The sequence below is a fragment of the Bubalus bubalis genome, chromosome X, assembly GCF_019923935.1.
Source record: "Bubalus bubalis isolate 160015118507 breed Murrah chromosome X, NDDB_SH_1, whole genome shotgun sequence".
NCBI classification, from domain to species: Eukaryota; Metazoa; Chordata; class Mammalia; order Artiodactyla; family Bovidae; genus Bubalus; species Bubalus bubalis.
The window spans coordinates 48,271,486-48,298,898 of record NC_059181.1 but is presented as its reverse complement, the minus strand read 5'-3'; the positions used below and the strand labels follow the sequence as shown (position 1 = coordinate 48,298,898).

At 38.6% G+C, this 27,413-nt stretch overlaps 1 protein-coding gene across 3 annotated transcripts in view; it reads left to right on the top strand.

Moving 5' to 3' along the window:
* VSIG4 (V-set and immunoglobulin domain containing 4) overlaps positions 1–27,413 on the top strand; it is an 87,949-nt gene that overhangs the window by 7,621 nt on the left and 52,915 nt on the right. For 2 of the 3 annotated variants that reach the window (XM_025275787.2, XM_006069964.3), the window contains 5 exons: positions 19,943–20,005; positions 20,641–20,718; positions 23,162–23,266; positions 26,163–26,184; positions 26,524–27,280. In XM_025275787.2, coding sequence (XP_025131572.1) covers positions 19,943–20,005; positions 20,641–20,718; positions 23,162–23,266; positions 26,163–26,184; positions 26,524–26,761 — 506 coding nt within the window. In that variant the 3' untranslated portion in view covers positions 26,762–27,280. Of the gene's footprint in view, positions 1–19,942; positions 20,006–20,640; positions 20,719–23,161; positions 23,267–26,162; positions 26,185–26,523; positions 27,281–27,413 lie in introns of those variants that run through there. The other variant, XM_025275786.2, reaches the window with a different exon arrangement.

Genomic DNA, 27,413 nt, shown 5'->3' with positions numbered 1-27,413 from the left:
AGTAAGCAAACTGTCTCCTTCCACTTGGGTTCAGTTCAGTTCAGTTCAGTCACTCAGTCGTGTCTGACTCTTTGTGACCCCATGAATCGCAGCATGCCAGGCCTCCCTGTCCATCACCAATTCCTGGAGTTTACTCAGACTCATGTCCATCGAGTCATTGATGCCATCCAGCCATCTCATCCTCTGTCATCCCCTTCTACCCCTGCCCCCAATCCCTCCCAGCATCAGAGTCTTTTCCAATGAGTCAACTCTTCGCATGAGGTGGCCAAAATATTGGAGTTTCAGCTTTAGCATCAGTCCCTCCAATGAGTTTCCCTGGTAGCTCAGAGGTTAAAGTGTCTGCCTACAATGCGGGAGACCCAGGTTCAATCCCTGGGGTGGGAAGAGCCCCTGGCAAAGGAAATGGCAAGCCACTCCAGTATTCTTGCCTGGAGAATCCCATGGACAGAGGAGCCTGGTGGCCTACAGTCCATGGGGTCACAAAGAGTCAGACATGACTGAGCGACTTCACTTTCACTTTCCAATGAACACCCAGGACTGATCTCCTTTAGAATGGAATGGTTGAATCTCCTTGCAGTCCAAGGGACTCTGAAGAGTCTTCTCCAACACCACAGTTCAAAAGCATCAATTCTTTGGCACTCCGCTTTCTTCACAGTCCAACTCTCACATCCATACATGACCACTGGAAAAACCATAGCCTTGACTAGATGGACCTTTGTTGGCAAAGTAATGTCTCTGCTTTTGAATATGCTATCTAGGTTGGTCATAACTTTCCTTGCAAGGAGTAAGCGTCTTTTAATTTCCTGGTTGAAATCACCATCTGCAGTGATTTTGGAGCCCAAAAAAATAAAATCTGACACTGCTTCCACTGTTTCCCCATCTACTTCCCATTAGGTGGTTGATATTGGTTTGAGAGTCCTGTTTGGCCTGAAGGGATTTGTTTGCCAAAGTTTAGATGTAGTGAGGATGTGTGTGCTGTAAGTTTTGGTCTGTTAGTTTAGGAAGGAATAAGGGGAGTCTCATCCTGAAAGAAATTTATGGACACTGGTCCAGTTCTTTGAGAGATGACAATCTGGTCAAGCAGAGAAAGACATGGCCAGAAAGCAAAAAAAAAAAAAAAAAAAAAAAGTGTGCTTCATAAAGAGACAAGTTGAACATTCTCATCTTTCTATAAGTGTGTTTCTAGCCCATTTGGGCATGACCTTGCTCACAACCAATCAGCCTGTCTATTCCTTTTCCAGTCCATGTTTACAGACAATAAAACTGTTAGGCAATGCTCACAACTGACCTCTAGTGACAGATAAGGAAATTGAGGCCCAGAGAAGTTACATCCTTTCCTGCTCTCTGATCCAAGTTACTTTCTCTTGGCTTCCTCTACCTGCCTTCTCTTCTACCTCAACATGGTTCCTTAAGTCTGGTCACCTGATTCATCTCTGTCCTACATACACTTCACACTCTGTGTTATTCCCCAATTCTGGAAAAAGTACAGAGATGCATTGGCCCCGCTTTAGTTTCATACTCTGTGTCATCTACTGCCTGTCCCTATGCTGTTTGTCAATCAATTTGCTCATCTCTTTCTGACTTATTTCATGTTTCAGCCCTGTTCCCAGAAGATGAGGTCACCTTCTTCTTAACTTGAGAAGACCCAGATCCCCACCCTCAGATGTGAACTCTATCAAGCACCCTCTCTGCTTCGACATTCCCTTGCTCATTCCCTCTTGGCTCAGTGTAAGTTATATCTTTTTCTCCACAGAAAAATCCTTTACCTCAGCTCTTAACCTCATCTACTCTAACTCCATGCTTCATCCATTATCCTCTACCTAAGCCTAATATATATATATATATATATATATATATATATATATACACACACACACACATATATATATGCTGCTAAGTTACTTCAGTCGTGTTCGACTCTGTGTGACCCCAGAGACGGCAGCCCACAAGGCCCCCCCACCCCCGTCCCTGGGATTCTCCAGGCAAGAACACTGGAGTGGGCTGCCATTTCCTTCTCCAATGCAGGAAAGTGAAAAGTGAAAGTGAAGTCGCTCAGTCGTGTCCGACTCTTTGCGACCCCATGGACTGCAGCCTACCAGGCTCCTCCGTCCATGGGATTTTCCAGGCAAGAGTACTGGAGTGGGGTGCCATCGCCTTCTTCGATTATATATATATATATATTTTTATATATATATATAAAATTGATGTATATGTGTATTATGTAAGCCTAATGTACATATATATGTAAATAACATCCACAGTGGCTCAGATGGCAAAGAATCTGACAGAGAGACCTGGGTTCAATCCCTGGGTTGGGAAGATCACCTGAAAGAGAGCATTGGAACCCACTCCAGTATTCTTGCCTGGAAAATCCCATGAACAGAGGAACCTGGCTGGCTACAATCCATGGGGTTACAAAGAGTTGGACACGACTGAGTGACTAACACCTTCATTTCAACATATGTGTCATTAAATAAAACTTTACATCTGCCACCCAATCTCTCGGCTGTGGCCACTACCAACCTACTAAAACAGGTAGTTTTTATTGTCTGTCCCTCCTTATTTACCCCAATATAACTTTGTAAACTGGAGTCATCACTTACTTCCAAATCTCCAATTTCACATCTTTGCTCCTCTTCTCTATTCGCATCTTTGCTCCTTTGTCATAAATTAATTGTCCATGTAAGTGTGAGCTTATTTCTAGGCTCTCAGTTTTGTTTCATTGATCTGTGTGTCTGTTCTTGTGCCAGTATCATACTGTTTTGATTACTATAGTTTTGAAGTATAGTTTGAAATCAGAGAACATGATGCCTCCAGCTTTATTCTTTTTTCTCAAGATTGTTTTAGGTTATTCTGCATTTTTTTGTAGTTCCACATAAATTTTAGAATTGTTTGTTTCAGTTCTTTGAAATGTACCATTGGAATGTGGACAAGGATAGTATTTAATCTGTAGATTATTTTGAGTAGTATAGATATTTTAAAAACATTAATTTTTCTGATCCAGAAAAATGGGATCTCTCCTTATTTAGTTGTGTTTTCAATTTCTTTTGTCAGTGTCTTACAGTTTTCATTGTACATGTCTTTTAACATCTTGGCTAAATATATTACTAAGTATTTTAATTTTTGATACAATTATAAATTGGATTATTTTCTTATCTTTCTGAGAGTTATATAAAAATACCACAAATTTCTGTATATTGATTTTATATTTTATTATTTTACTGAATTCATTTATTAATTTTAAAAGATTTTTGGTGGTCTTTAGGACTATCTTTATACAGTATCATGTCTCTTTTCAAATAGTGAGAATTTTGCTTCTTCCTTTCCAATTTGGGTACCTTTTTATTTTCAAAATTGTTTCCTTAATTTTATTTTTGGGTTGTTCATTGCTAGGGTACAGAAGTATATTGATCTTATATCCTACAATTTTGCTAAACATTTATTTGCTCTAATCATTGTTTTGCGGATTCTTTAGGTTTTTCTAAATATGATTTTGTCATCTGAAAATAGAAATAATTTTATTCCTTTCTTTCCAATTTAGATGCCTTTTATTTGTTATTCTGGCACAATTTCTCTGGTTAGTACCCACAGTTCAATGGTGAAAAAAGCATGGCAAGAATGGGAATCATTGCCTTCTTTGTGATCTTACAAGAAAATATTCTTTCTTTCAACATTAAATATGATGACAGATGCCTTTATTTTGGTAAATGTTGCTTGGGTTGAGAACATTTCCTTATTCCTGGCTTTTTGAGTGCTTTTATAATCAAAAGGTATTGAATCGTGTCAAGTCATGTTCTGTGTCTATTGAAATGATTGTGTATTTCTTGCCTTCTTTATTTTATTAAGAGAGTGTATTATCTTGACTCATTTTCAAATGCTGAAGCAATCTTGCATTCCTGGGATAAACTGATCATGGTACAGAATCCTTTTAATATGCTGCTAGATTTGGTTTGCTAGTATTTTGTTATGGAGTTTTGCATCTATATTCATAAAGAATATTGGTTCTTAGTTTTCTTTTGTTTTTTATGTCATTATACAATTCCATGTGATATGATAAAAATGATCTCATATACTGAGCTAGGAGGTGCTACCATACCCATTTTTTGAAAGAATTCGTGAAGAGTTGGCATTATTTAAAAAAAAAAAAAGTTTATAGAATTCAACAGTGAAACCACACCTGGGCTTAATCTTTACTTTATATGAAGTTGTTTGATTAGCAATCCAATCTTTTCACTCATTAAAAATCTGTCTTTTTTGATTTCCTATTTCTTCTGTACTCAGTTTCAGTAGATTGTGAATTTCTAGGAATTTACTGTTTGTGTCTTAGTTAATCCATTGTCATACAATTATTCATAGTATTCTCTTGTCATTCTTTTTACTTCTACAAAGTAGATACGTCTCCATTTTCATCAAAGACTTAAATAATTTGAGCCTTATTTCTTTCTTTTTAGTTTGGTCTTGCTAAAGGCTTGCCAATTATGCTGATCTTTTTCAACAATCAAACTTTGGTTTTGTTGATTTTATTTATTTATTTATTTCAATTTTCTATTTCATTTATCTCTGCTAAATATTTGATTTCTTCAATATGCTTATTTTCTGCTTAGTTTTCTCTTCTATTTTTAATTTTCTTTTTAAGGTGAAAGATTAAGTTATTAATCAGAATTTTTTTAATTTTTTGGTGTAGGTATTTATAGCTAAGTACTATTAGCTATAGTACCTAAGTAGTACCAAAATACTATTTTCACTGTGTCCAATAAGTTTTGATATGCTGTGTTTTTATCTTCAATAATTTGCAAGTATTTTCTAATTTCTTAATGATTTCTTATTTAACCCATTGATTATTTAGAAATGTTTGACTTTCACATATGTTTGCATCTCCCTAATTTCCTTCTGCTATTTTTTTTCTAATTTTACTGTATTATGGTACATTATTATAATTGCTTCAAATTTATTGAGACTTATTTTATGGCTTAACATATATGGTATATTCTGGATTATGTTCCATGTGCACTTAAACAGGATGTGTATTCTGCTGTTGTATTGTGGAGTGTCCTGTACATGTCTTTGGGTCCATTGGTTAACAGTATTTTTCAAGTCTTTGATGTCCTTGCTGATCTTTTAGCTAGGTGTTCTATCCATAGTTGAAAATGTAGTATTCAAATCTCAAGCTGTTACTTTTTAATCAACTACTTCTCCTTAAAATGCACTCATTGTTTGATTCATGTTTTGTTGTTAAGAGCATACATGTTTATAATTGTAGTGTCATTGATTGACTGATCCTTTCATAATTATAAAATGTGATTCTTTGTCTCTAATAACAATTTTTTGCTGCTAAGTAAAACTACTATTTTGTTTGATAGTAGTATAGGTACTCTGGCTCTATTTTGTTTACTGTTTACATGGCATATTTTTTTCTTTCTTTTAATAACAAATCACTTGTGTCTTTTGAATCCTAAATATACATAGCTTGTAGTTGAATTATGTTCCTTATCCATTCTGTGAATCTCTGCCTTTAAATTTGAGAATTTAATCTGTTTATGTTTAATGTAAGTGCTGATAAGATAGGGTTTATGTTTGCCAATGTGCTATATATCTTGTCTTTTCTCATTCTTTTGCTCCTTCATTACTTCTGTTTTGGGTATTAAATAGATATAATATAGTGTACTATGCAATTCCTTTTGTTGTTTCTCCCATATATATTTTGTAACTTTCTTGGTGGTTGTCATGGGGATTACTATTAATTCTTAATTTACTACAATCTAGTTTGAATTCTTGCTAACTTAATTTCAATAGCATATACAACTTTGTTTATTACATAATTCCATTCTCCCTCTTTATGCTGTTATTGTAACAAATTACATCTTTATGTATTATAACCATATCAACATAGGCTTTTAATTATTGTTCCTGTATTTGTCTTTTAAATCAGATAGAAAAAAGGGGTTACAAACAAAAAAATACATTTATACTCTTTCTATGTTTATTTAGATAAATTACCTTTATTTGTGCTTTATTTCTTAGCTTTGATTCAAGTTACCATTCACTGTCCTTACATTTCACCCTGAAGAATCCCTTCAGGATTTCCCACAGTACAAATGTGCTGGTAACACATTCTCCCCATTGTCTTGGAATGTTTTAATTCTGCTTCGTTTTTGAAGGACAATTTTGCTAAATATAGAACTATTGATTGATATAATATGTACTTTGAATGGGGCTTCTCAGTTGGCACTAGTGGTTAAAAAAACAAAAACAAAAACAAAAACCTGCCTGCCAATTCAGGAGACATAAGAAATGAGAGTTAGATCTCTGGGTTGGGAAGATCTCCTGGAGGAGAGCATTGCAACCCACTTCAGTATTTCTGCCTGTAGACTCCCATGGACAGAAAAGCCTGGTGAGCTACTGTCCACTGGATGGCAAAAAACTGGACACAACTGAAGCAACTTAGCCTGCACATACTTTGAATATGTAAGCCCTCTGCCTCATGACCTCCATTGTTTTCAATAAGAAATCAGCTACTGATTTTTTTTTATGGTTGCTAATATTTTATTTAGCATTTTTGCATTGATTTTATTGTGGTATTGTTGGTGTACAATATTAAGCTTCTGGTGTACAATGTCGTGATTCACAAATTTTAAAGGTTATACTCCCTTTACAGTTGCTATGAAATAGGGCTATATATTTGGGGTTCTACCATGTATCCTTGTAGCTTATTCATTTTATACATAATAGCTTGTAACTCTTAATTATCTACCCCTTCTTGCCCTTTCCTCTCCCCATTCACATATTATTTAATCCATTTATCTGATGATGGTCATTTACGGTCTCTCCATGTCTTGGCAATCATAAATGGTGCTGCAATAAAAATTGGAGTGCGATTTTTCTTTTTTTCAAATAAATTCCCAGGAGTGGAATTGTTGAGTCATATTATAGTTTTATTTTTAGTTTTTTTGAGAAACATCCATGCAGTTTTCCACAGTGGCTGTAACACTTTTACATTCCCTTAAAAAGTGTGCTACAGTGCCCCTTTCTCCATATCATCATCAACACTTGCTATTTGTGATCTTCTTGATAATACCCATTCTGATAGGTGTGAAGTGATATCAAATTGTGCTTCTAATTTCCATTTCTTAGATGATTAAAGATGCTGAGCAACTTTTCATGGGACTGTTAGCCATCTGTACACTTCTCTGGAAAAAAATGACCATTCAGATCTTCTGAAATGAAAACCACTAGTATTCTTTCCTTGAGAAACCCATGAACAGTATGAAAAGGCAAAAAGATAGGACACTGAAAGATTAACTCAGTAGGTAGGTGCCAATGTGCTACGGGAGAAGAGTGGAGAAACAACTCCAGAAAGAATGAAGAAATGGAGCCAAAGCGAAAACAGCACCCAGTTGTGGATATGACTGGTGATGGAAGTAAAGTCTGATGCTGTAAAGAGCAATATTGCAGAGGAACTTGGAATGTTAGATCCATGAATCAAGGCAAATTGGCAGTGGTCAAACAGGAGATGGCAAGAGTGAGCATTGACATTTCTTTTATTTAATTAATTTATTTATTTTACTTTACAATATTGTATTGGTTTTGCTATACATTGACTTGAATCCGCCATGAGTGTACATGTGCTCCCCATCCTGAACCTCTTCCCTCCTCCCTCCCCATCCCATCTCTCTGGGTCATCCCAGTGTACAAGCCCCGAGCACCCTGTATCATGCATCAAACCTGGACTGGCGATTTGTTTCACATATGATATTTTACATGTTTCAATGCCATTCTCCCATATCATCCCACTCTCACCCTCTCCCACAGAGTCCAAAAGACTGTTCTATACATCTGTGTCTCTTTTGCTGTCTCACATACAGGGTTATCATTACCTTCTTTCTAAATTCCATATATATGTGTTAGTATACTGTATTAGTGTTTTTCTTTCTGGCTTACTTCACTCTGTATAATAGACTCCAGTTTCATCCACCTCATTAGAACTGATTCAAATGTATTCTTTTTAATGGCTGAGTAATACTCCATTGTGTATATGTACCACAACTTTCTTATCCATTCATGTGCTGATGGACATCTAGGTTGCTTCCATGTCCTGGCTATTATAAACAGGGCCACGATGAACATTGGGGTACACGTGTCACTTTCAATTCTGGTTTCCTCAGTGTGTATGCCAGCAGTGGGATTGGTGGGTCATATGGCGGTTCTATTTCGAGTTTTTTTTTTTAAGGAATCTCCTCACTGTGCTCCATAATGGCTGTACTAGTTTGCATTCCCACAAACAGTGTAAGAGGGCTCCCTTTTCTCCACACCCTCTCCAGAATTTATTGCTTGTAGACTTGAACCCAAAGATAGCAGCCATTCTGACTGGCATGAAATGGTACCTCATTGTGGTTTTTATTTGCATTTATCTGATAATGAGTGATGAGCATCTTTTCATGTGTTTGTTAGCCATCTGTATGTCTTTTCTTGAGAAATGTCTGTTTAGTTCTTTGGCCCACTTTTTGATTGGGTCTTTTGTTTTTCTGAAATTGAGCTGCAGGTGTTGCTTGTATATTTTTGAGATTAATTCTTTGTCCGTTGCTTCATTTCCTATTATTTCCTCCCATTCTGAAGGCTGTTTTTTCACCTAGAATAAGCAAACTAAAATGGACTGGAATGGGTGAATTTAACTCAGATGACCATTATATCTACTACTGTGGGCAAGAATCCCTTAGAAGAAATGGAGTAGTGATGATAGTCAACAAAAGAGTCTGAAATACAGTACTTGGAAGCAATCTCAAAAATGACAGAACGATCTCTTTTTATTTCCAAGGCAAATCATTCAATGTCACAGAAATCCAAATCTATGCTCTGACCAATAATGCTGAAGAAGCTGAAGTTGAATGGATCTATGAAGACTTACAAGACCTTCTAGAACTAATACCCAAAAAAGATGTCCTTTTCTTTATAGGGGACTGGAATGCAAAAGTAGGAAGTCAAGACATACCTGGAGTAACAGGCAAATTTGGCCTTGGAGGGCAGAATGAAGCAGGGAAAAGGCTAATAGAGTTTTGCCAAGAGAATGCACTGGTCATAGCAAACACTCTCTTCCAACAACACAAGAGAAGACTCTACACGTGGACATCACCAGATGGTCAATACCGAAATCAGATTGATTATATCCTTTGCAGCTAAAGATGGAGAAGTTCTATACAGTCAGCAAAAATAAGACCAGGAGTTTACTGTGGCTAAGACCATGCACTCTTTATTGACAAATTCAGACTTACATTGAAGAAAGTAGAAAAAGCCATTAGACGATTCAGGTATGACCTAAATCAAATCCCTTACGATTATACAGTGGAAGCGGCAAATAGGTTCAATGGACTAGATCTGCTAGATGGAGTGCCTGAAGAACTATGGACGGAGATTCATGAAATTGTACAGGAGGCAGTGATCAAGACCAACCCCAAAGAAAAGGAATACACAAAGGCAAAACCGTTGTCTGAGGAGGCCTTACAAATAGCTGTGAAAAGAAGTTAAAGGCAAAGGAGAAAATGGAACATATACTCATTTGAATGTAGAGTTCCAAAGAATAGCAGGGAGAGAAAAAAAGCCTTTCTCAGGGATCAGTTCAAAGAAATAGAGGAAAACAATAGAATGGAAAAACTAGAGATCTCTTCAAGAAAATTAACATTACCAAGGGAACATTTCATACAAAGATGGGCATAAAAAGGACAGAAATGGTATGGACATAACAGAAGCAGAAGATATTAAGAAGAGGTGGCAAGTATGCACAGAACAACTATACAAAAAAGATCTTCATGTCCCAGATATTCACGATGGTGTGATCACTCACCTACAGCCAGACATCCTGGAATGTGAAGTCAAGTGGGCCTCAAGAAGCATCAGATCAGATCAGATCAGATCAGTCGCTCAGTCGTGTCCGACTCTTTGCGACCCCATGAATCGCAGCACACCAGGCCTCCCTGTCCATCACCAACTCCCGAAGTTCACTCAGACTCACGTCCATCGAGTCAGTGATGCCATCCAGCCATCTCATCCTCTGTCGTCCCCTTCTCCTCTTGCCCCCAATCCTTCCCAGCATCAGAGTCTTTTCCAATGAGTCAACTCTTCGCATGAGGTGGCCAAAGTACTGGAGTTTCAGCTTTAGCATCATTCCTTCCAAAGAAATCCCAGGGCTGATCTCCTTCAGAATGGACTGGTTGAATCTCCTTGCAGTCCAAGGGACTCTCAAGAATCTTCTTCAACACCACAGTTCAAAAGCATCAATACTTCGGCGCTCAGCCTTCTTCACAGTCCAACTCTCACATCCATACATGACCACTGGAAAAACCATAGCCTTGACTAGACGAACCTTTGTTGGCAAAGTAATGTCTCTGCTTTTGAATGTGCTATCTAGGTTGGTCATAACTTTCCTTCCAAGGAGTAAGCGTCTTTTAATTTCATGGCTGCAGTCACCATCTGTAGTGATTTTGGAGCCCAGAAAAATAAAGTCTGACACTGTTTACACTGTTTCCCCATCTATTTCCCATGAAGTGATGGGACTGGATGCCATGATCTTCGTTTTCTGAAGGTTGAGCTTTAAGCCAACTTTTTCACTCTCCACTTTCACGTTCATCAAGAGGCTCTTTAGTTCTTCTTCACTTTCTGCCATAAGGGTGGTGTCATCTGCATATCTGAGGTTATTGATATTTCTCCCAGCAATCTTGATTCCAGCTTGTGTTTCTTCCAGTCCAGTGTTTCTCATGATGTAGTCTGCATATAAGTTAAATAAACAGGGTGACAATATACAGCCTTGATGAACTCTTTTTCCTATTTGGAACCAGTCTGTTGTTCCATGTCCAGTTCTAACTGTTGCTTCCTGACCTGCATACAGATTTCTCAAGAGGCAGATCAGGTGGTCTGGTATGGACAAAGCTAGTGGAGTTGATGGAAAAACAATTGAGCTATTTCAAATCCTAAAAGATTATGCTTTGAAAGTGCTGCACTCAATATGCTGGCAAATTTGTAAAACTCAGTAGTGGCCACAGGACCAGAAAAGGTTAGTTTTCATTCCAATCCCAAAGAAAGACATTGCCAAAGAATGCTCAAACTACCACACAATTGCACTCATTTTGCATCCTAGTAAAGTCATGCTCAAAATTCTCCAAGCCAGGCTTTAACAGTACATGAACCATGAAGCTCCAGATGTTCAGCCTGGATTTAGAAAAGGCAGAGGAACCAGAGATCAAATTGCCAACATCTGCTGGATCATCGGAAAAGCAAGAGAGTTCCAGAAAAACATCTATTTCTGCTTTATTGACTATGACAAAGCCTTTGACTGTGTGGATCACAACAAACTCTGGAAAATTCTGAAAGAAGTAGGAATACCAGACCTCCTGTCCTGCCTCTTGAGAAATCTGTATGCAGGTCAGGAAGCAACAGTTAGAACTGGACATGGAACAACAGACTGGTTCCAAATCAGGAAAGGAGTACATCAAGGCTGTATATTGTCACCCTGCTCATTTAACATATGCAGAGTAGATCATGAGAAACGCTGGGTTGGATGAAGCACAAGCTGGGGTCAAGATTGCCAGTAGAATATCAATGAGCTCTGATATGCAGATGGCACCACCCATATGGCAGAAAGTGAAGAAGAACTAAGAGCCTCTCGATGAAAGTGAAAGAGGAGAGTGAAAAAGTTGGCTTAAAGCTCAACATTTAGAAAATGAAGATCATGGCATCTAGTCCCATCACTTCATGGCAAACAGATTCTGCAACAGCTGAAACAGTGAGAGACTTTATTTTTGTGGGCTCCAAAATCACTGCCGATGGTGACTGCAGCCATGAAGTTAAAAGACGCTTGGTCTTTGGAAGAAAAGTTATGACCAACCTAGACAGCATATTAAAAAGCAGAGACATTACTTTGCCAACAAAGTTCCATCTAGTCAAAGCTACGGTTTTTCCAGCAGACATGTATGGATACGAAAGTTTGACTACAAAGAAAGCTGAGCACCGAATAACGGATGCTTTTGAACTGTGATGCTGAAGAAGAGTCTCGAGAATCCCTTGGACTTCAAGGAGTTCCAACCAGTCCATCCTATAGGAAATCAGTCCTGAATATTCATTGGAAGGACTGATCCTGAAGCTGAAACTCCAATCCTTTGGCCACCTTATGTGAAGAACTAACTCATATGAAAAGACCCTGATGCTGGGAGAGATTGAAGGTGGAAGGAGAAGGGGATGACAGAAGATGAGATGATTGGATGGCATCACGGACACAAAGTACATGAGTTTGAGTGAAGTCCAGGGATTGGTGATGGACAGGGAGGCCTGGCTTGCTGCAGTCTATGAGGTTGCACAGAGTCAGACTTGACTGAGCGACTGAACTGAATTGACGATTTTCCAATCAAGTTATTTTTTTGTTGTTATATTGAGTTATATGAGCGCTCTATATTTTAGGCATTAACACTATCATTCTTAGTTGCAAATATTTTCTCTCATTCAGTAAGCAGTCCTGTTTCATTGATTTTTTGTTTGTTTGTTTGTTTGTTTTGCTGTACAAAAGGATTTAATTAGGTCCCATTTGTTTATTTTTGCTTCTTTTGTTTTAGGAGACAGATGGAAAATAATACTGCTATGTTGTTGTTCAGTTGCTAAGTCATGTCTGAACCTTTGCGATGAGACCCCATGAACTGCATAATACCAATCTCCCCGGTCCTTCACTATCACCTGGAGTTTGCTCAAACTCAAGTCCATCGGGTCAGTGGTGCTATCTAACCATCTCACCCTCAGCCACTCACTTCTCTTTTTGCCTTCAATCTTTCCCAGCATCAGAGTCTTTCCAATGAGTCATCTTTTCACATGGGGTGGGCAAAGTATTGGAGCTTCAATTTAAGCATCAGTCATTCCAATGAATATTCAGAGCTGATTTCCTTTAAGATTGACTGGTTTTATCACCTTGCAGTCCTAGGGACTCTCAAGAGTCTTCTCCAGTACCACAATTTGAAAGCATCGATTTTTCAGTGCTCAGCATTCTTTATGGTTCAACTTTCATATTTGTACATGACTACGGGAAAAACAATAGTTTTGACTGTACGGAACTTTGTCAGCAAACTGGAGTCTCTACTTTTTAATATGTTCTCTAGGTTTGTCATAGCTTTCCTTCCAAGGAGCTAGTGTCTTTTAATTTCATGGCTGCAGTCACTATCACCAGTAATTTTGGAACCCAAGAAAATAAAATCTGCAACTGCTTCTCTTTTTTTCCCTTCTAATTGCCATGAAGTATAGGACCAGATGCCATGATCTTTGTTTTTTGAATGTTGAGTATTAAGCCAGCTTTTTCATTCTTCTCTTTCACCTTCATCAAGAGGCTTTTTAGTCCCTCTTTACTTTCTGCCATTACAGTGGTATCACCTTTGTAAGCATAGTGATGTATCTGCATTTTAACACATTGTATATGCATTTATTTAACTTCTATGCAAAGTACATCATGTGAAATGCCGGGCTGGATGAATAACAAACTGAAATCAAGATTGCCAGGAGAAATATCAACAACATCAAATATGCAAGCAATATCACCCTAATGCAAGAAACCAAACAGGAAATAAAGAGCCTCTTGATGAAGATTAAAGAGGAGAGTGACAGAGCTAGCTTAAAACTCAGTATTAAAAAAAAAAAATGAAAATCATGACATCCAGTCCCACTACTTCATGGAAAATAGATGGGCAAGCAATGGAAACAGTGACAGATTTTATTTTCTCAGGCTTCAAAATCACTGCGGATGGTGACTGCTGTCATGAAATTAAGACATTCTCTCCTTTGAAGGAAAGCTCTGACAAACCTAAACAGTGTATTAAAAAGCAGAGACATTACTTTGCCTACAAAAGTCTTTTTAGTCAAAGCTATCATTTTTCCAATAGTCATGTACAAATGTGAGAGTTGGACCATAAAGAAGACTGAGCACTGAAGAATTGATGTTTTTGAACGGTTGTGTTGTAAAAGACTCTTGAGAATTATTTAAATAGCAAGGAGATCAAACCATTCAATCCCAAAGGAAATTCATCCCAAATATTCATTGGAAGGACTGGTGCTGAAGCTGAAGCTCCAATACTTTGGCCAAGAAGACTCATTGGAAAAGACCCTGATGCTGAGAAAGGTTGAGAGCAGGAGGAGAAAGGGCTGACAAAGGGTGGGATGTTTGGATGACATCATGGACTTAATGGACATGAGTTTGAGCAAGCTCAGGGAGATAGTGAAGGACAGGGAAGCCTTGTGTGCTACAGTCAGTGGGGTTGCAAAGAGTCAGATGGACCTGCAGTCAAGGGGGTTGCAAAGAGTCAGACACAACTAAACAGGAATAAAAAAGTAATAAAAATAAAAATGTCAATAAAAAATAAAAATGTCAAAAATTTTTTGACATTACATAGCATTTTAAAATATTTTGTCTGTGCTTTTCTATCCTCTTCTGTAACTTCCATTATGTGTATATTGGTACACTTGAAGATGACCTGCAGTTCTCTGAGGTGCTGGTCATTTTTCTTCATTCACTTTCCTTTCTGTTTCTCTAATCTGCTAATTTCAATTGTCACCAGTTTTACTGATTCTTTATTCTGCCTGTTTAAATCTGTTTTAGTGAATTCTTCTTTTTAGTGGGTTTTATTCTTTCAGTTGGAGCTTTTCAGATGTCAGAAGTGGTAAAGAACCCAACTGTTAATGCAGGAAATATAGGAGATGCCAGTTTGATTACTGGATCAGGAAGAGCCCCTGAAGGAGGGCATGCTTACCCACTCCAGTATTCTTGCATGGAAAATCTCATGGAGGGAGGAACCTGGCAGGCCACAGCCCATAAGATTGCAAAGAGTCATACATGACTGAAGCAACTTAGCATGCATGCATTTTGTTCAGTTATTGTATCTTTCATCTCCAGGATTTCTAGTTTTTTCCTGTTTTATAATTTTTGTTTACTGACATTTTCTACTTGGTTTGAAGTTTGTAACATTGCACAGGAAGATGTGACCAAAACTATCCCAAAGAAAAAGAAATGCAAGAAGGCAAAATGTTTCTCTGAGGAGGCTTTCCAAATAGCTGAGGGAAGAAGAGAACTGAAAGGCATGGGATAAAGGGAAAGATATACCCAACTGAATGCAGAGTTCCAGAGAATAGCAAGGAGACATAAGAAGGTCTTCTTAAGAACAATGCAAAGAAGTATAAGATGACAATAGAATGGGAAAGACTTGAGATTTCTTCAAGAAAATCAGAGAGATCAAGGGAACATTTCTTGCAAGGTTTGGCATGATATATGACATAAACGGTAGGAAGTTAACAGAAGCAGAATAAATTAAGAAGTGGCAGAACTCTACAAAAGAGGTCTTAATGACCCAGATAACTATGATGGTGTGGTCACTCACCTAGAGCCAGACATTCTGGAGTGTGAAGTCAAGTCGCCTTAAGTACATGACCACAGACATAGCTAATGAATATGATGGGATTTTATCTGAGTTATTTAAAATCCTAAAAGATGATGCTGTAAAAGTTCTGCACTCAATATGTCAGCAAATATAGAAAACTCAGCAGTGGCCACAGGACAGGAAAGGCCAGTTTTCATTCCAATCCCAAAGAAGGGCAATAACAAAGAATGTTCAAACTACCATACAGTTGCACTCATTTCACATGCTAGTAAGGTTATACTCAAAATCCTTCAAGCTAGACTTCAGCAGTACTTGAATTGATAATATCCAGATGCACAAGCTGAGTTTAGAAAAGGCAGAGTAACCAGAGATCAAACTGCCAACATTTGTTGGATCACAGAGAAAGCAAAGGAATTCCATGAAAATATCTACTTCTGCTTCATTGACTACACTAAAGCCTTTGACTGTGTGCATCACCACAAAGTGTGGAAAATTCTTAAAGTAATGGGAATATTCATTGGAAGGACTGATGCTGAAGCTCCAGTACTTTGGCTATCTGATACAAAGAGCAAACTCATTGGAAAAGACCCTGATGCTGGGGAAAATTTGAAGAGAAAAGAAGAGCATTTCAGCAGATGAGATGGTTAGATAGCATCACTGACTCAATGGATATGAATTTGAGCAAACCCTGGGAGATAGTGAAGGACAGGGAAATTTGGTGTGCTGCAGCCCATGGGTTCACAAAGAGTCAGACACAACTGAGTGACAGAACAACAACTTGGTTTGAATTGCCCTCGTTATTTTAGTTTTTTGGACATAGTTTCCTTTGATTTATTTCTTTTTTTTTTTTTTAATAACAAATTTAGTTGATTTAAAGTATTTTTTTTCTAATGAGTCCAGTATCTGTACTTCCTCAGAGAAAGTTTCTATTCATTGCTTTTTTTATATATGTTTACAGACTATATTTTCCAGTTTATTTTTTTAATTTTATAAATTTATTTTTAAATTAAACAAAGATGAATATTTTTAAAGATAAAAAGTACAATTCACAAAGATAGATATCATAAACCATGAGGTACCTAACAGAAAAGAAACAAAATACATAAAGCAAAAATCTCAGAAGAAATATAAGGGAAAAGAAAAAATATATAATCATAGTGAAACATATTAACATTTCTCTGAGAATATTTTATCAAATGCAGAAAAAAATAAGAATAGGAGCATATTGATGATGTAGTCAATAATTTAAATACAATTGATTTCTATTTATATAAATGTACATAATTTTATATCCTACAAAATGTATTTAAAATTTTATATCTCTTACGTTGCTATTAGATGTCCATAGTACATTTATAAAAACTGGTAAACAATACTAAATTTCAAAATGTAGAAATTGTGTGTGATTCAGTTATGCATATATTCATATATTATCTTTGAAATTATTTTCCATTATAGGATAATATAAGATATTGACTATATTTCCCTCTGCTACATAGTAAACCTTTGCTGCTTCTTGCCTATCTATTTTCTTAAATTATAAATCTAACATTCTATTCATACTAAATCAAATAAGTGGAATCAAACTGTCACACATTTTTTTAGTTAGGCAAAAGTTCATAAGTTTTCTAAAATATATATACATATTATTTACAGTTGTGCAAGCCTCATGATGGGAGGGACTGGTGGTGGGAAAAACTGAATACTCTACCCAGCAAGACTCTCTCCTTAAGATTTGATGGAGTAATCAAAAGCTTTCCAGACAAGTAAAAGTTAAGAGAGTTCATCACCACCAAACCAACTTTACAACAAATGCTAAAGGAACTTCTCCAAGCAGGAAGCAAGAGAAGGAAAAGATCTACCTACAGAAAATGAACCTAAAACATGAAAACTGTAGTTTTGCACTTAAATGCAAATGAATTAAATGCACCAAACAAAAGACATAGACTGGCTGAGTAGATGAAAATATGTGCATGTATGTACTTCCACTTATCACTCTGCTTGATCCTCCCCCGAGTTGTATGTAATTATTTTATATTATTAGGCTAATCATGTTCCCATTATGGCTTGACATTGCAATTATCTTTTATTTATTTTTTTTTGTCTGTCTGTCTTCATTTCTTTTCATTCTTTTCTCTATATTCTGTTCTCCTGCAGTGATTTTCACCTTTCTGTCCTCCAGGTCAGTTATCTGTTCTTCTGCCTCAGTTATTCTGCTATGGATTTCTTCTAGTGTATTATTCACCTGTTTGTTCTTCAGTTCTTGTAGGTCTTTGGTAAACATTTCTTGCATCTTCTCAATCTTTGCCTCCATTCTTTTCCTGAGATCCTGAATCATCTTCACTACCATTACTCTGAATTATTTTCCTGAAAGTTTGCCTATCTCCACTTCATTTAGCTGTTTTTCTGGGGTTTTATCTTGTTCCTTCATCTGGGACATAACTTTCTATTTTTTTTATGATGATTAACTTTCTGTAATTTGGTCACCGTCAGACTGTGCCTCTTCTCTCTTCTCTGTTTGCCCTCTGATGAAGGATTATAAGAGGCTTGTGTAAGCCTCCTGATGGGAGGGACTGGTGGTGGGAAAAACTGGGTCTTGCTCTGGTGGGCAGAGCCTTGCTCAGTAAAGCTTTAATCCAATTATCTGCTGATGAGTGGTGTTGCACTTCTTTCCTGGTAGTTTTTTGGCCAGAGGTGACCCAGCCCTTGGGTCTACAGGTTCTGTGGTCTGGCTAATGGCAACCCAAGAGGATTTACACCAAGGGGGACCTTCCCAGACTGATGTTGCCAGTGTCCCCATCCCTGTGGTGATCCCCTGCAGGCACATGCCTCCACAGGAGACCCTCCAACACTAGCAAGTAGTTTTGATTCAGTCTCCTGTGGTCTCACTGCTCCCTTCCTCTGAGGCTTAGTGCACACAAGCTTTTGTTTGTGCCCTCTAAGACTGGAGTTTCTGTTTCTCCCAGTCCTGTGGAAGTCCTATGATCAAATACTGCTGGCCTTCAAGGTCAGATTCCCTGCATATTCCCAGTCTGTTTGTTGGGTCCCCAGGCTGGGGAGCCTGACATGGGGTTCAGAACCTTAGCAACAGTGGGAAAACTTCTTTGGTATGATTTTTCTCCAGATTGTGTGTCACCCACCTGGTGGGTAAGGGATTTGATTTTATTGTGATTGTACCCCTCCTATTTTGCTATGGCTTCTTTGTCTTTGTATGTGGGGTGTCTTATTTTGGTAGGTTCCAACATCCTCCTGTTGATGATTGTTCAATAGCTAGTTTCAATTTTGGTTTTCTCGCAGAAGGAGATGGTGCTCTACTCTGCCATCTTTAACCAGAAGCTCCATACTTTCTAGTTTCTTTGCATGTCTCATATTTTGTTGAAAATTTGACTTTTTAAATAATATAATGTGACAAATTTAGAATTCTGAGTCTCTGTCTCTCTCCAGGGCTTGCTTTTGTTGCTGCTTTCTATATTAATTGCTATTTATTTGTTCAATAACTGTCTGAGCTAATTCTATGTAGTCTCTTGTATTCTTTGTCATGGATTGCCACTTAAGTCTCTGATCAATTTAGTGGTCAAATATTTATTGGACAGATATTTCTTTAAATAGTTGGAATCAATAAAACTCCAAGGGTTCTGTTGCTTGTTTAACTGTTTTCAATGCTTACCCAGGAAGTTTATAACTGTGCTGTAGCCTTCATTTCCTGCTAATGCAGAGCCTCAAGGCTAGTCAGAGATAAGAACATATGACATTCTCATGTCTTTCCTGAGCATGCACACAATACTATTCATGTCTTGGCTTTCCAGATTTCATGAATGTGTCAGAGATTTTCAAAGTCTCTGAACATTTAATTACTTTTTTAAAAGCTTTTTGGCAAGTCTCTTGTTTACCTCAGTTGTTGTTTAATGCTCCAGGCACCTGTCTGACAAATACACCCCTTCCCTGGCAAAAGTTTTAGCACTAGATGATCAATGAAGATAAGCCTTTTGAATCAGGTCTTTCAGGGAACTGCCACAGAAGTCAAATAATGACAATTTTGGGGGGAATTAAATCTGTTCTGTTCAGTCTAGCACCTTGAACAAGGCTTATTTTCAAGGCTACTACTGGCCTGGGACAGGGTAATAGAGCTGGGGTAAATTAAAATGCAACAATACTTGCTGTACTTAACAAGATTGGAGTGTTTTTCTTCCATAAATGCTACCTGGGTTGATTCAAATCTTTGGCTATTTTTCCAAAATCTTAAAGAAAAAAAGTTAAAAAAAAAAAAGTGTCAGTCATTTCACTGCTTTTGTGAAGAAATAAGTGTTTGGAGGTTATTACTCTATTATCTTTACTAACTCACTACAGACACCTTCTTTGTAATATTTCTAAGACCCTCTCAAGAGAATAAGTAGCTAAATTTCAACTGGAAGTTAGTTAAAACAAAATATTTTCCCCATCCAGATTAATTAAGTATCTGACTGGCCATTAATTATTTTCCATTTTTTCCTAAAACATTCAACTGTTCACTCAGGGGTGCCAGGGCCCTTGAAAGGACTCCCTTTTCCTTGCAGATTCCTCAAAGCCACTTGAGACCAAGACTAAGTCACTTCCAACCACGCAAACCCCCTTGGAAGGTGAGTTTTACTGGCGTTCTGTGGGAATAGGGAAGGTCTGAAATGGTGTCATGGAAGCCAAGGGAGGAGGCTCAATGCCATTAGACAGGTAATAAGAGGTCACTGGGTTCTTCAGAAGGAACATAGTAATAAAGACATGGAAATAAAAAGACCTAAGGGTCATGAAGAAGTGAATCATATATATATATATATATATATATATATATATATATATATATTTCTCTGTAAAAATGTCTGAGGCAAAAAGGATAGAATTTGAATAACTCTATAGGAAAAGTGAAAAAAGAAAACTGACTTCTGCTCTGCTTCTAGTCTGAATTGCTATGGGACTTCAGGTATATTTTCTCTCCTCTATGGGCCTTCTTCCCACCAACAGTAAAAAAGCAAAATAAGCTATCACATTATTGTATTGAATTGGCCAAAAAGTTCAATCAAGTTTTTCTGTAAGATATTATGGAAAAACCCAAATGAACTTTTTGGCTAACCCAATAATAGTGGTTAATGACATGGCCAGGAATTCTGGAAATCTTAGCACAGATACCCATAGAAGAACTGCAATCTTTGTAGCCACCCTCCATCTTGAAAGTTCCTATCTGGAAGACAGATCTCTGACCCTAATAATCCTGTTGTTATAGTAACATACACAGTGAATATATCCTGGGGCAGAACAACTGAAATGGATGGTGATATTGGAAAGACAAGTGCTGGACCAGGTAAGGGAAATGTTAACACATCTATTCTTCCTTTTTGGCTCTTAACTTTGCAACAAAAAGTTTCCACTATACACACTATTCTATGCCATTCTACTCTGCAAACTGTTACCTCCTATGTTCCAGGCTATGATCAAAGGTCCTAGAGACAGATGAGATGGATAGAATGGAGAAAGGATAGGGAAAGATACAGATACAGGGATGTTCAAAGTCAGAATGGGTTTAAGGGTAGTGATATCTGTGTTCTTATTTCTCTGTTGGCATGATAATGTACTTCCTAAACATTCTATGTAAGAATTGGAATGGGACTATGGTTTCAGCCAGCTCTCCCAGGGAGACAGGCATTGGAACAGGTAAGGGTAGTGGCAAGGCTTCATTACTTGAGTTATTCTTCAGAGGTCACCAAGCAGCTTGTAGCTGATTTCTGATTCCTTCAAAGTTTCAAGGATCCCTAAGTCAAAGTCTCAGAGATGCAAACCCCAAATATAAGTTCTTTGGGTTTTCACCTGGAGCTAATAGCTGGTATGCAGTGGTTTGAATACATTGATTATTAAAACAATGAAATACTTATATTTTATATCATTTTATTTCATCAACAATACTAGTTGATGCTAGATGTTTCTTTTAACCACTGTTTCCCATTATCACCTTGGCTGCCTTGGCCCATCCCTCAGAACTCTCTAGACCACCCCCATGGTCTGGCAACAAAAGTATTGATGCCTGGAGACCTCTAAGACTCCAGGTCTACAGTAGGTATCTGTTTTGATTGATAGGTACATAATAGTTTGATGACTATCACTCCTGGTCTTATCCTCTGGTTGTGTGTCATTGATGGTGGACTTCTTAATGCCTCTGTACTTCTGCCCTCCTGGTTGCAGAGTTTCTTGGTAGTCTCAGGTCACAGCTGAAGCTTGTTTTGTGTTCCATTTCTGTGTTGTCACTTTTGGCTTGAAGACTTCTATAGTTCCATGTCTCCCCTATGGCAATATCCATAGAAGAAGCGGGGCTAGAAGATACTTCTTACGACAGTTGATTTGAGAAGATGGGAAAATAACTTTTGGAAGAATGGATACTCTAAGATTTGGAGTTTATGCTCTACATCCTCTATTATTTATTTTACAACTTGACTCTCTCCAATGAGGAACCTTCCCTTGATCTGTATCATTTTATAGCTTGGGTTCTCTCAACTCCAATCAGAGCTCTAAGGACCACAAATACCAGATGTCTAAGATATAATATTTGGGGATCTAGAGAAAACAAAGTCAGTTGCAGCAGTAAATCCTAAGGACACTGGGATTCCTTTCCCTCTCCATCCATATCCCCTGACCTCACTCCCTAGATTCAGAATATTATAGCTACAAGTGCATTAAACATCATCCAATCTTTTCACTGAACTTATGGGGAAACTAAGGTATTAGTAAAAAATCTGATTAAAGTCACTGTATTTATTCTTCTATGACTTCTATGTATTTAGCCTTCTAGGACTACTGAAAAAGTACCCCATACTTAGCACCTTAAAATGACACAAATGTATTATCCTATACTTCTGGACATCAGAAGTCTGACACACTGGGCTAAAATCAAGGTATAATTGGGCTGTGTTATTTTTGGAGACTGGGGATAATCAGTTTCTTTGTCCTCCTTTCAGTTCCTAGAGGTTACCTTCTTTCTTTGGCTTCTGGTTACCTTCCACCAGTTTCAAAACTAGCAATGTAGCATCTTCAAATATCTCACTATCATCCCCTTTTCTGTTTCCTTCTTCCACTTTGGGGAGACCCTTGAGATTCCCTTGAGCCCACCCAGATATTTCAAGATGATCTCCCCACTTCAAAGTCAATGAATTAACAACCTTAAATATATCTGCAATCTTAATTCTTCCCTACAATGTAAACTAACATACTGGGGATATGAATATGAGCATCTTTGGAGGACCCTTATTCTGCCTACCACAGTCATACAGCAAATAAATAACAGACCCAGGACCAGAAGCCTAGTCCAGGGGTTTCCTTCATGATTTAGACAGGTAACCCAGGAGACAGTGGAAATATGTTTTGAGGATTAAGAAACCTGAATACTTGGGCAGAGAAGTAATTGATCGTAATCTCAATACGGTAGTATTTTTGTGAAGCTGGGAAGCACTTTCTCCTAAGAAAATGTGAGAAACCTCTTGTCTTGGCCCCATGGAAAGCATGGAGTACTGGTTCAAATGTCCAGGCCAATCAGCCATCAATGAGTGGACCTGAAATAACTTGCATGTACATGGAGTCTCTAGCTTCTCTCAAGTCTTTCTCATGGATCCAGGGTTTTGTTTGTCTCTCTGTCTAGCTAAATAAGTTAGGAGAAGATGAAAAAGAAAGAACTGTGAGCTAGTGTAGACTGATCCTTGGAGTCTCTGTTTCTGGACTGTTTTCAACCAGATACCACTTGGTTTTGTTTTGCCCCTTAGGAAAAGGCCTGTCTATCTTTGCCATAATTCTCATCATCTCCTTGTGCTGTGTAGTGTTCATCACCATGACTTGTATCATGGTCTGCCGGAAGACATCCCAACAGGGTGAGTGATGAATATGAATGGGTGGCTTTTGCTTATTATTTCATTCAGCAGTACAGATCAGATCAGATCAGTCGCTCAGTCGTGTCCAACTCTTTGCGACCCCATGAATCGCAGCACACCAGGCCTCCCTGTCCATCACCAACTCCCAGAGTTCACCCAGACTCACGTCCATCGAGTCAGTGATGCCATCCAGCCACCTCATCCTCTGTCGTCCCCTTCTCCTCCTGCCCCCAATCCCTCCCAGCATCAGAGTCTTTTCCAATGAGTCAACTCTTCGCATGAGGTGGCCAAAGTACTGGAGTTTCAGCTTTAGCATCATTCCTTCCAAAGAAATCCCAGCATAAACTCTGTATCAAGCACTATGTTAGGCACTTCAAAGGGTCCCCAGCCTAACCTGAAAGTGAGTATAGGAAATCCATGGAGACAGACATGCAATAAGAGTACAACATATGAAAGTTAATTCACAAATCTTTTTACTCAACCTGGCACAGCATCTACATAGTCACACACCACATAGTGGATTTTTAATGAGGATGCAAGAGAAGGAGAAGCAACAATTACTTGCCTCAAGTTATTTACAGTTTAATTAATGTAATCAAGGTAGAGTCATGGAGTTTATCAATAACAATACATAGCTATAAAGGTTGTGAACTCAAAGCTTGGAGAAGATAATCAATGCTAAAAAGATCCAAAGGATAGGAGAATCAGTTAGGGGTAGAATAATTATCAAGGGCTTTCAGGAGGAGGCAGGACTTAGACCATACCTTGGAGGATGAAAGCCATTGATAGGGGACAGTATTCTACAAATACAAGAAATTACATGAATAAAGGGGTGAAATTGTAAAAGATAAATGTGAGTGGAGTCATCGATAGAGAAAATTCATGTAGCCAAGCAATAGAGAAATACAAAGGAAAAGATAAGTTCATTCCTGATTCTAGAAAGTCTTGAATGACAGGTTAAGGAATTTGGAATTTCTTCTCTAAGCCTTGCATTAAAAATCACTTAAAAAATTTAAGCCAGGCAGTGACATGATTACACTATAGTTGTCAGGGTCATTTAACATCTGTTTGCCAACAGAAGAAAAAGAGACTCTTAATGTTTACTTCTAAGTAAAGCCTAACTACACCTCAATTCCTTTTGCACTAGTCATTTTAACTAGCATTTATGTGTCTCTTCCTTTGAAGTAGCTCCTACTCCCTAATAGTCTGATTTCTACCATAGGTCTCTCCAACCCAAAAAGAGGAGGAAGTCTTGGGTTTCTCCTTGTCCTGGGTTTGAAGTAAAAACTCTTGTCTTGGCCAATTACCATGGCTATGATCCATGAGGCTAAACTTGGAAGTGGAGATATCTTAAGTTGCCATAAATCCTAGGTGTACTAAAAGGAAAACATTCATTATAGTCTCAATAAGACTAAGTATAAACTGTAACAATATTAGATTATTTCCCTTTCAAAAACAGTCCAGGGCTCCCTATGACTCAGAGGACAGAGGTCAAAATGTAGCATCCCATTGAAGGCCCTCTGTAATGTGGCTCTGGCCTATCTTGTCAACCCCCACCATTCTCTTAGACCTAGTTTCATTCCCAGTCACTGAAGTCAAACAGGCAAATAGGTGACACACCTCATGTCTTTATACTTTTTCCTCCCTGGATTGCCTTTCCAGAATTCCTGCATTCTATCTCTGTATAAGGGAGACAGCCTCAGGGCATCATCTTGATTTAACAGGTAGCTTCTGAGTACCTACTATGTACCATGCACTAGGCATATAAAAATGAAAAATATCCTACAGTATGAAAGCTGCAGAGCCAATCAGGGAGGTAAGGCATGGAAATGTAAGGCTTTATCACAAAACAAAAGACCTGCAGCATTCTGTTTTTGCTTTGTTGTGGTTTAATGCTTACATTCCCAGTTGCATCTCTGAAAGATTACAAGCACCTAGAGGGCAGTACTAAGAGACATCCATCTTTGTACCAGGCTATAGAGCTTCCCTGGTGGCTCAGAGGTTAAAGTGTCTTCCTGCAATGTGGGAGAACTGGGTTTGATCCCTGGGTTGGGAAGATCCCCTGGAGAAGGAAATGGCAACCCACTCCAGGATTCTTTCCTGGAGAATCTCATGGGCAGAGAAGCCTGGTAGGCTACAGTCCATGGGGTTGCAAAGAGTTGAACACGACTGAGCAACTTCACTTCTTACTTATAGAGCTTTTAAGCCAATGTAGAATGTAGAATGTAGGTACTTCTCCTCCACAGACACTAGGGGGCAATGGTGATTTATTCCAAGATCCTTCCTGGATGCAGGATGGGGATAAATGCACTTGAGAATGACTCAAGCTATAGTCTCTATAGAATGTAGAATGTAGGTACTTTTCCTCCACAGACACTAGGGGGCAATAGTGATTTATTCCAAGATCCTTCCTGGATGCAGGATGGGGATAAATGCACTTGAGAATGACTCAAGATATAGTCTCGGGCATCAGACTGATAATTCAGGCCCTTTTGTCTGGGGTCTGAATGGCTGCCAAGTTTTTCATAAAGACTCCCTGAAGGATATTTGGCAAGACTCCTGGGTGGAGAGTGGATCCAGTTCCAGTGTCCCTCCCCCCATCACACCAAGCTCTAGCCCAATGTCCAGAGTCAGACTGTGCCAAAGATGACAGTGATCAAGTGTGCTTCCTCTTCCTTTCCCAGATAAATCTGCATCTGTTGAAAAACAGGTAAATCTGTATTTCAACCCACCTTCTTAACAATTTCTATTTGTTGGAAGGCTGAGACATATTGAGATTCCCCCTTTCTGTCTCTTCTTCCCTTTTCTTTTCACAAGGACTTGCATTTGGCCCTTACCCATTCCCTATGGAGACTTCTGACTTGATTCTTGTTTTTTTTTTTTTTTTTTTTTCTAGATCATGTCTATGAAGTGGCCAGGTAAGATAGCTTCTCATCTTCTATCTTCTGACCTGTTCCTTGTCCTCAAGTTTGTTGATTATTGGCATAGAGGCAAAGGGGTTTGGTACAGACCCAATATTAAGCCCAGAGGCCTTCAAGGTCAGGGCACAACTTTCTTCCTTCTCAGAAGCACCTCCTGTGGTACTGTCCTGACCCAGTGAACACACAAAATAATCCAAGTCCATCATACCTCTGTTCCAAGAATCCTTGGGTGGCAGGTGCCTGGTGGTCAGTTGTCAATAATTGGGGCAGAAAAGTGGGAAACCAAGGTACCAGATTCAAGTTTCTTCTCATGGGTGGTGGGCTCTTGGACCACAGGTTTCATGCCAGGGAGGCCAGTGACTCTGGTGAAACAATGAGGGTGGCCCTCTTCACAAGTGGCTGCTCCGATGAAGAGCCAGCTTCCCAGACTCTGGGCAATGACTACTCTGATGAGCCTTGCCTGGGCCAGGAGTACCAGATCATCACCCAGATCAACAGTGACTATGCTCATCTGCTGCATACAGATTCCCTGGATTATGAGCTTCTAGCCACCAAAGTCAAGAATGTCTGCTAAAAATGTCCTACTGAGGTGATGTCTATTGACATAATTGCCTATTCAGCCCAGGAATTCTACATGGCCCCTTTCCCTGCTGTTTCTTCCTGGTTAGTCCAACATCTCTTCCTTGCCAACAATGGGGTTCCTAAAAGTAATCGGTTTTGCCTAAGAAGTTGCCATATGTACCTCAAGCAAGCCTGCTGCTGGGCCATGCCCTAGACCCTTCTAGTTGTCCTGCCTACAGCTTCCATTGCTTTTCTCCAAACATCAGAAGAAAGTGCACATAACACTAGGACTTGGTCACCATGCCTCCAGATGCCACTCAACTTTGGCCTCTTGGCACTGAACGACCAGAGAGAGGCTCAGCTCTGCCAGGTCAGAGGATGAGTTAGGTTCAGGTCACTTCCCTTTCCCTAGTGCCAGATAACTTTGAATCAAGATTATCATGAAACAGACCAGGATTCAGATCTGCTCCTGTACTATGAGCCTAGTGCTCTGGTATTCTTTTGATGCTCAATAAATATCTAAGCATAATAACATTGGTCATATTGGTCCTCTCTCAAGTACCTACCAAGAGTGATTAAAGTAAGACTAGTTGAGATGATTGAGGCCCTGGGAGTATGGATAGAACCTTTTCTTTTTTTGTTTTTTCTTCCCTTGCACCCATGCT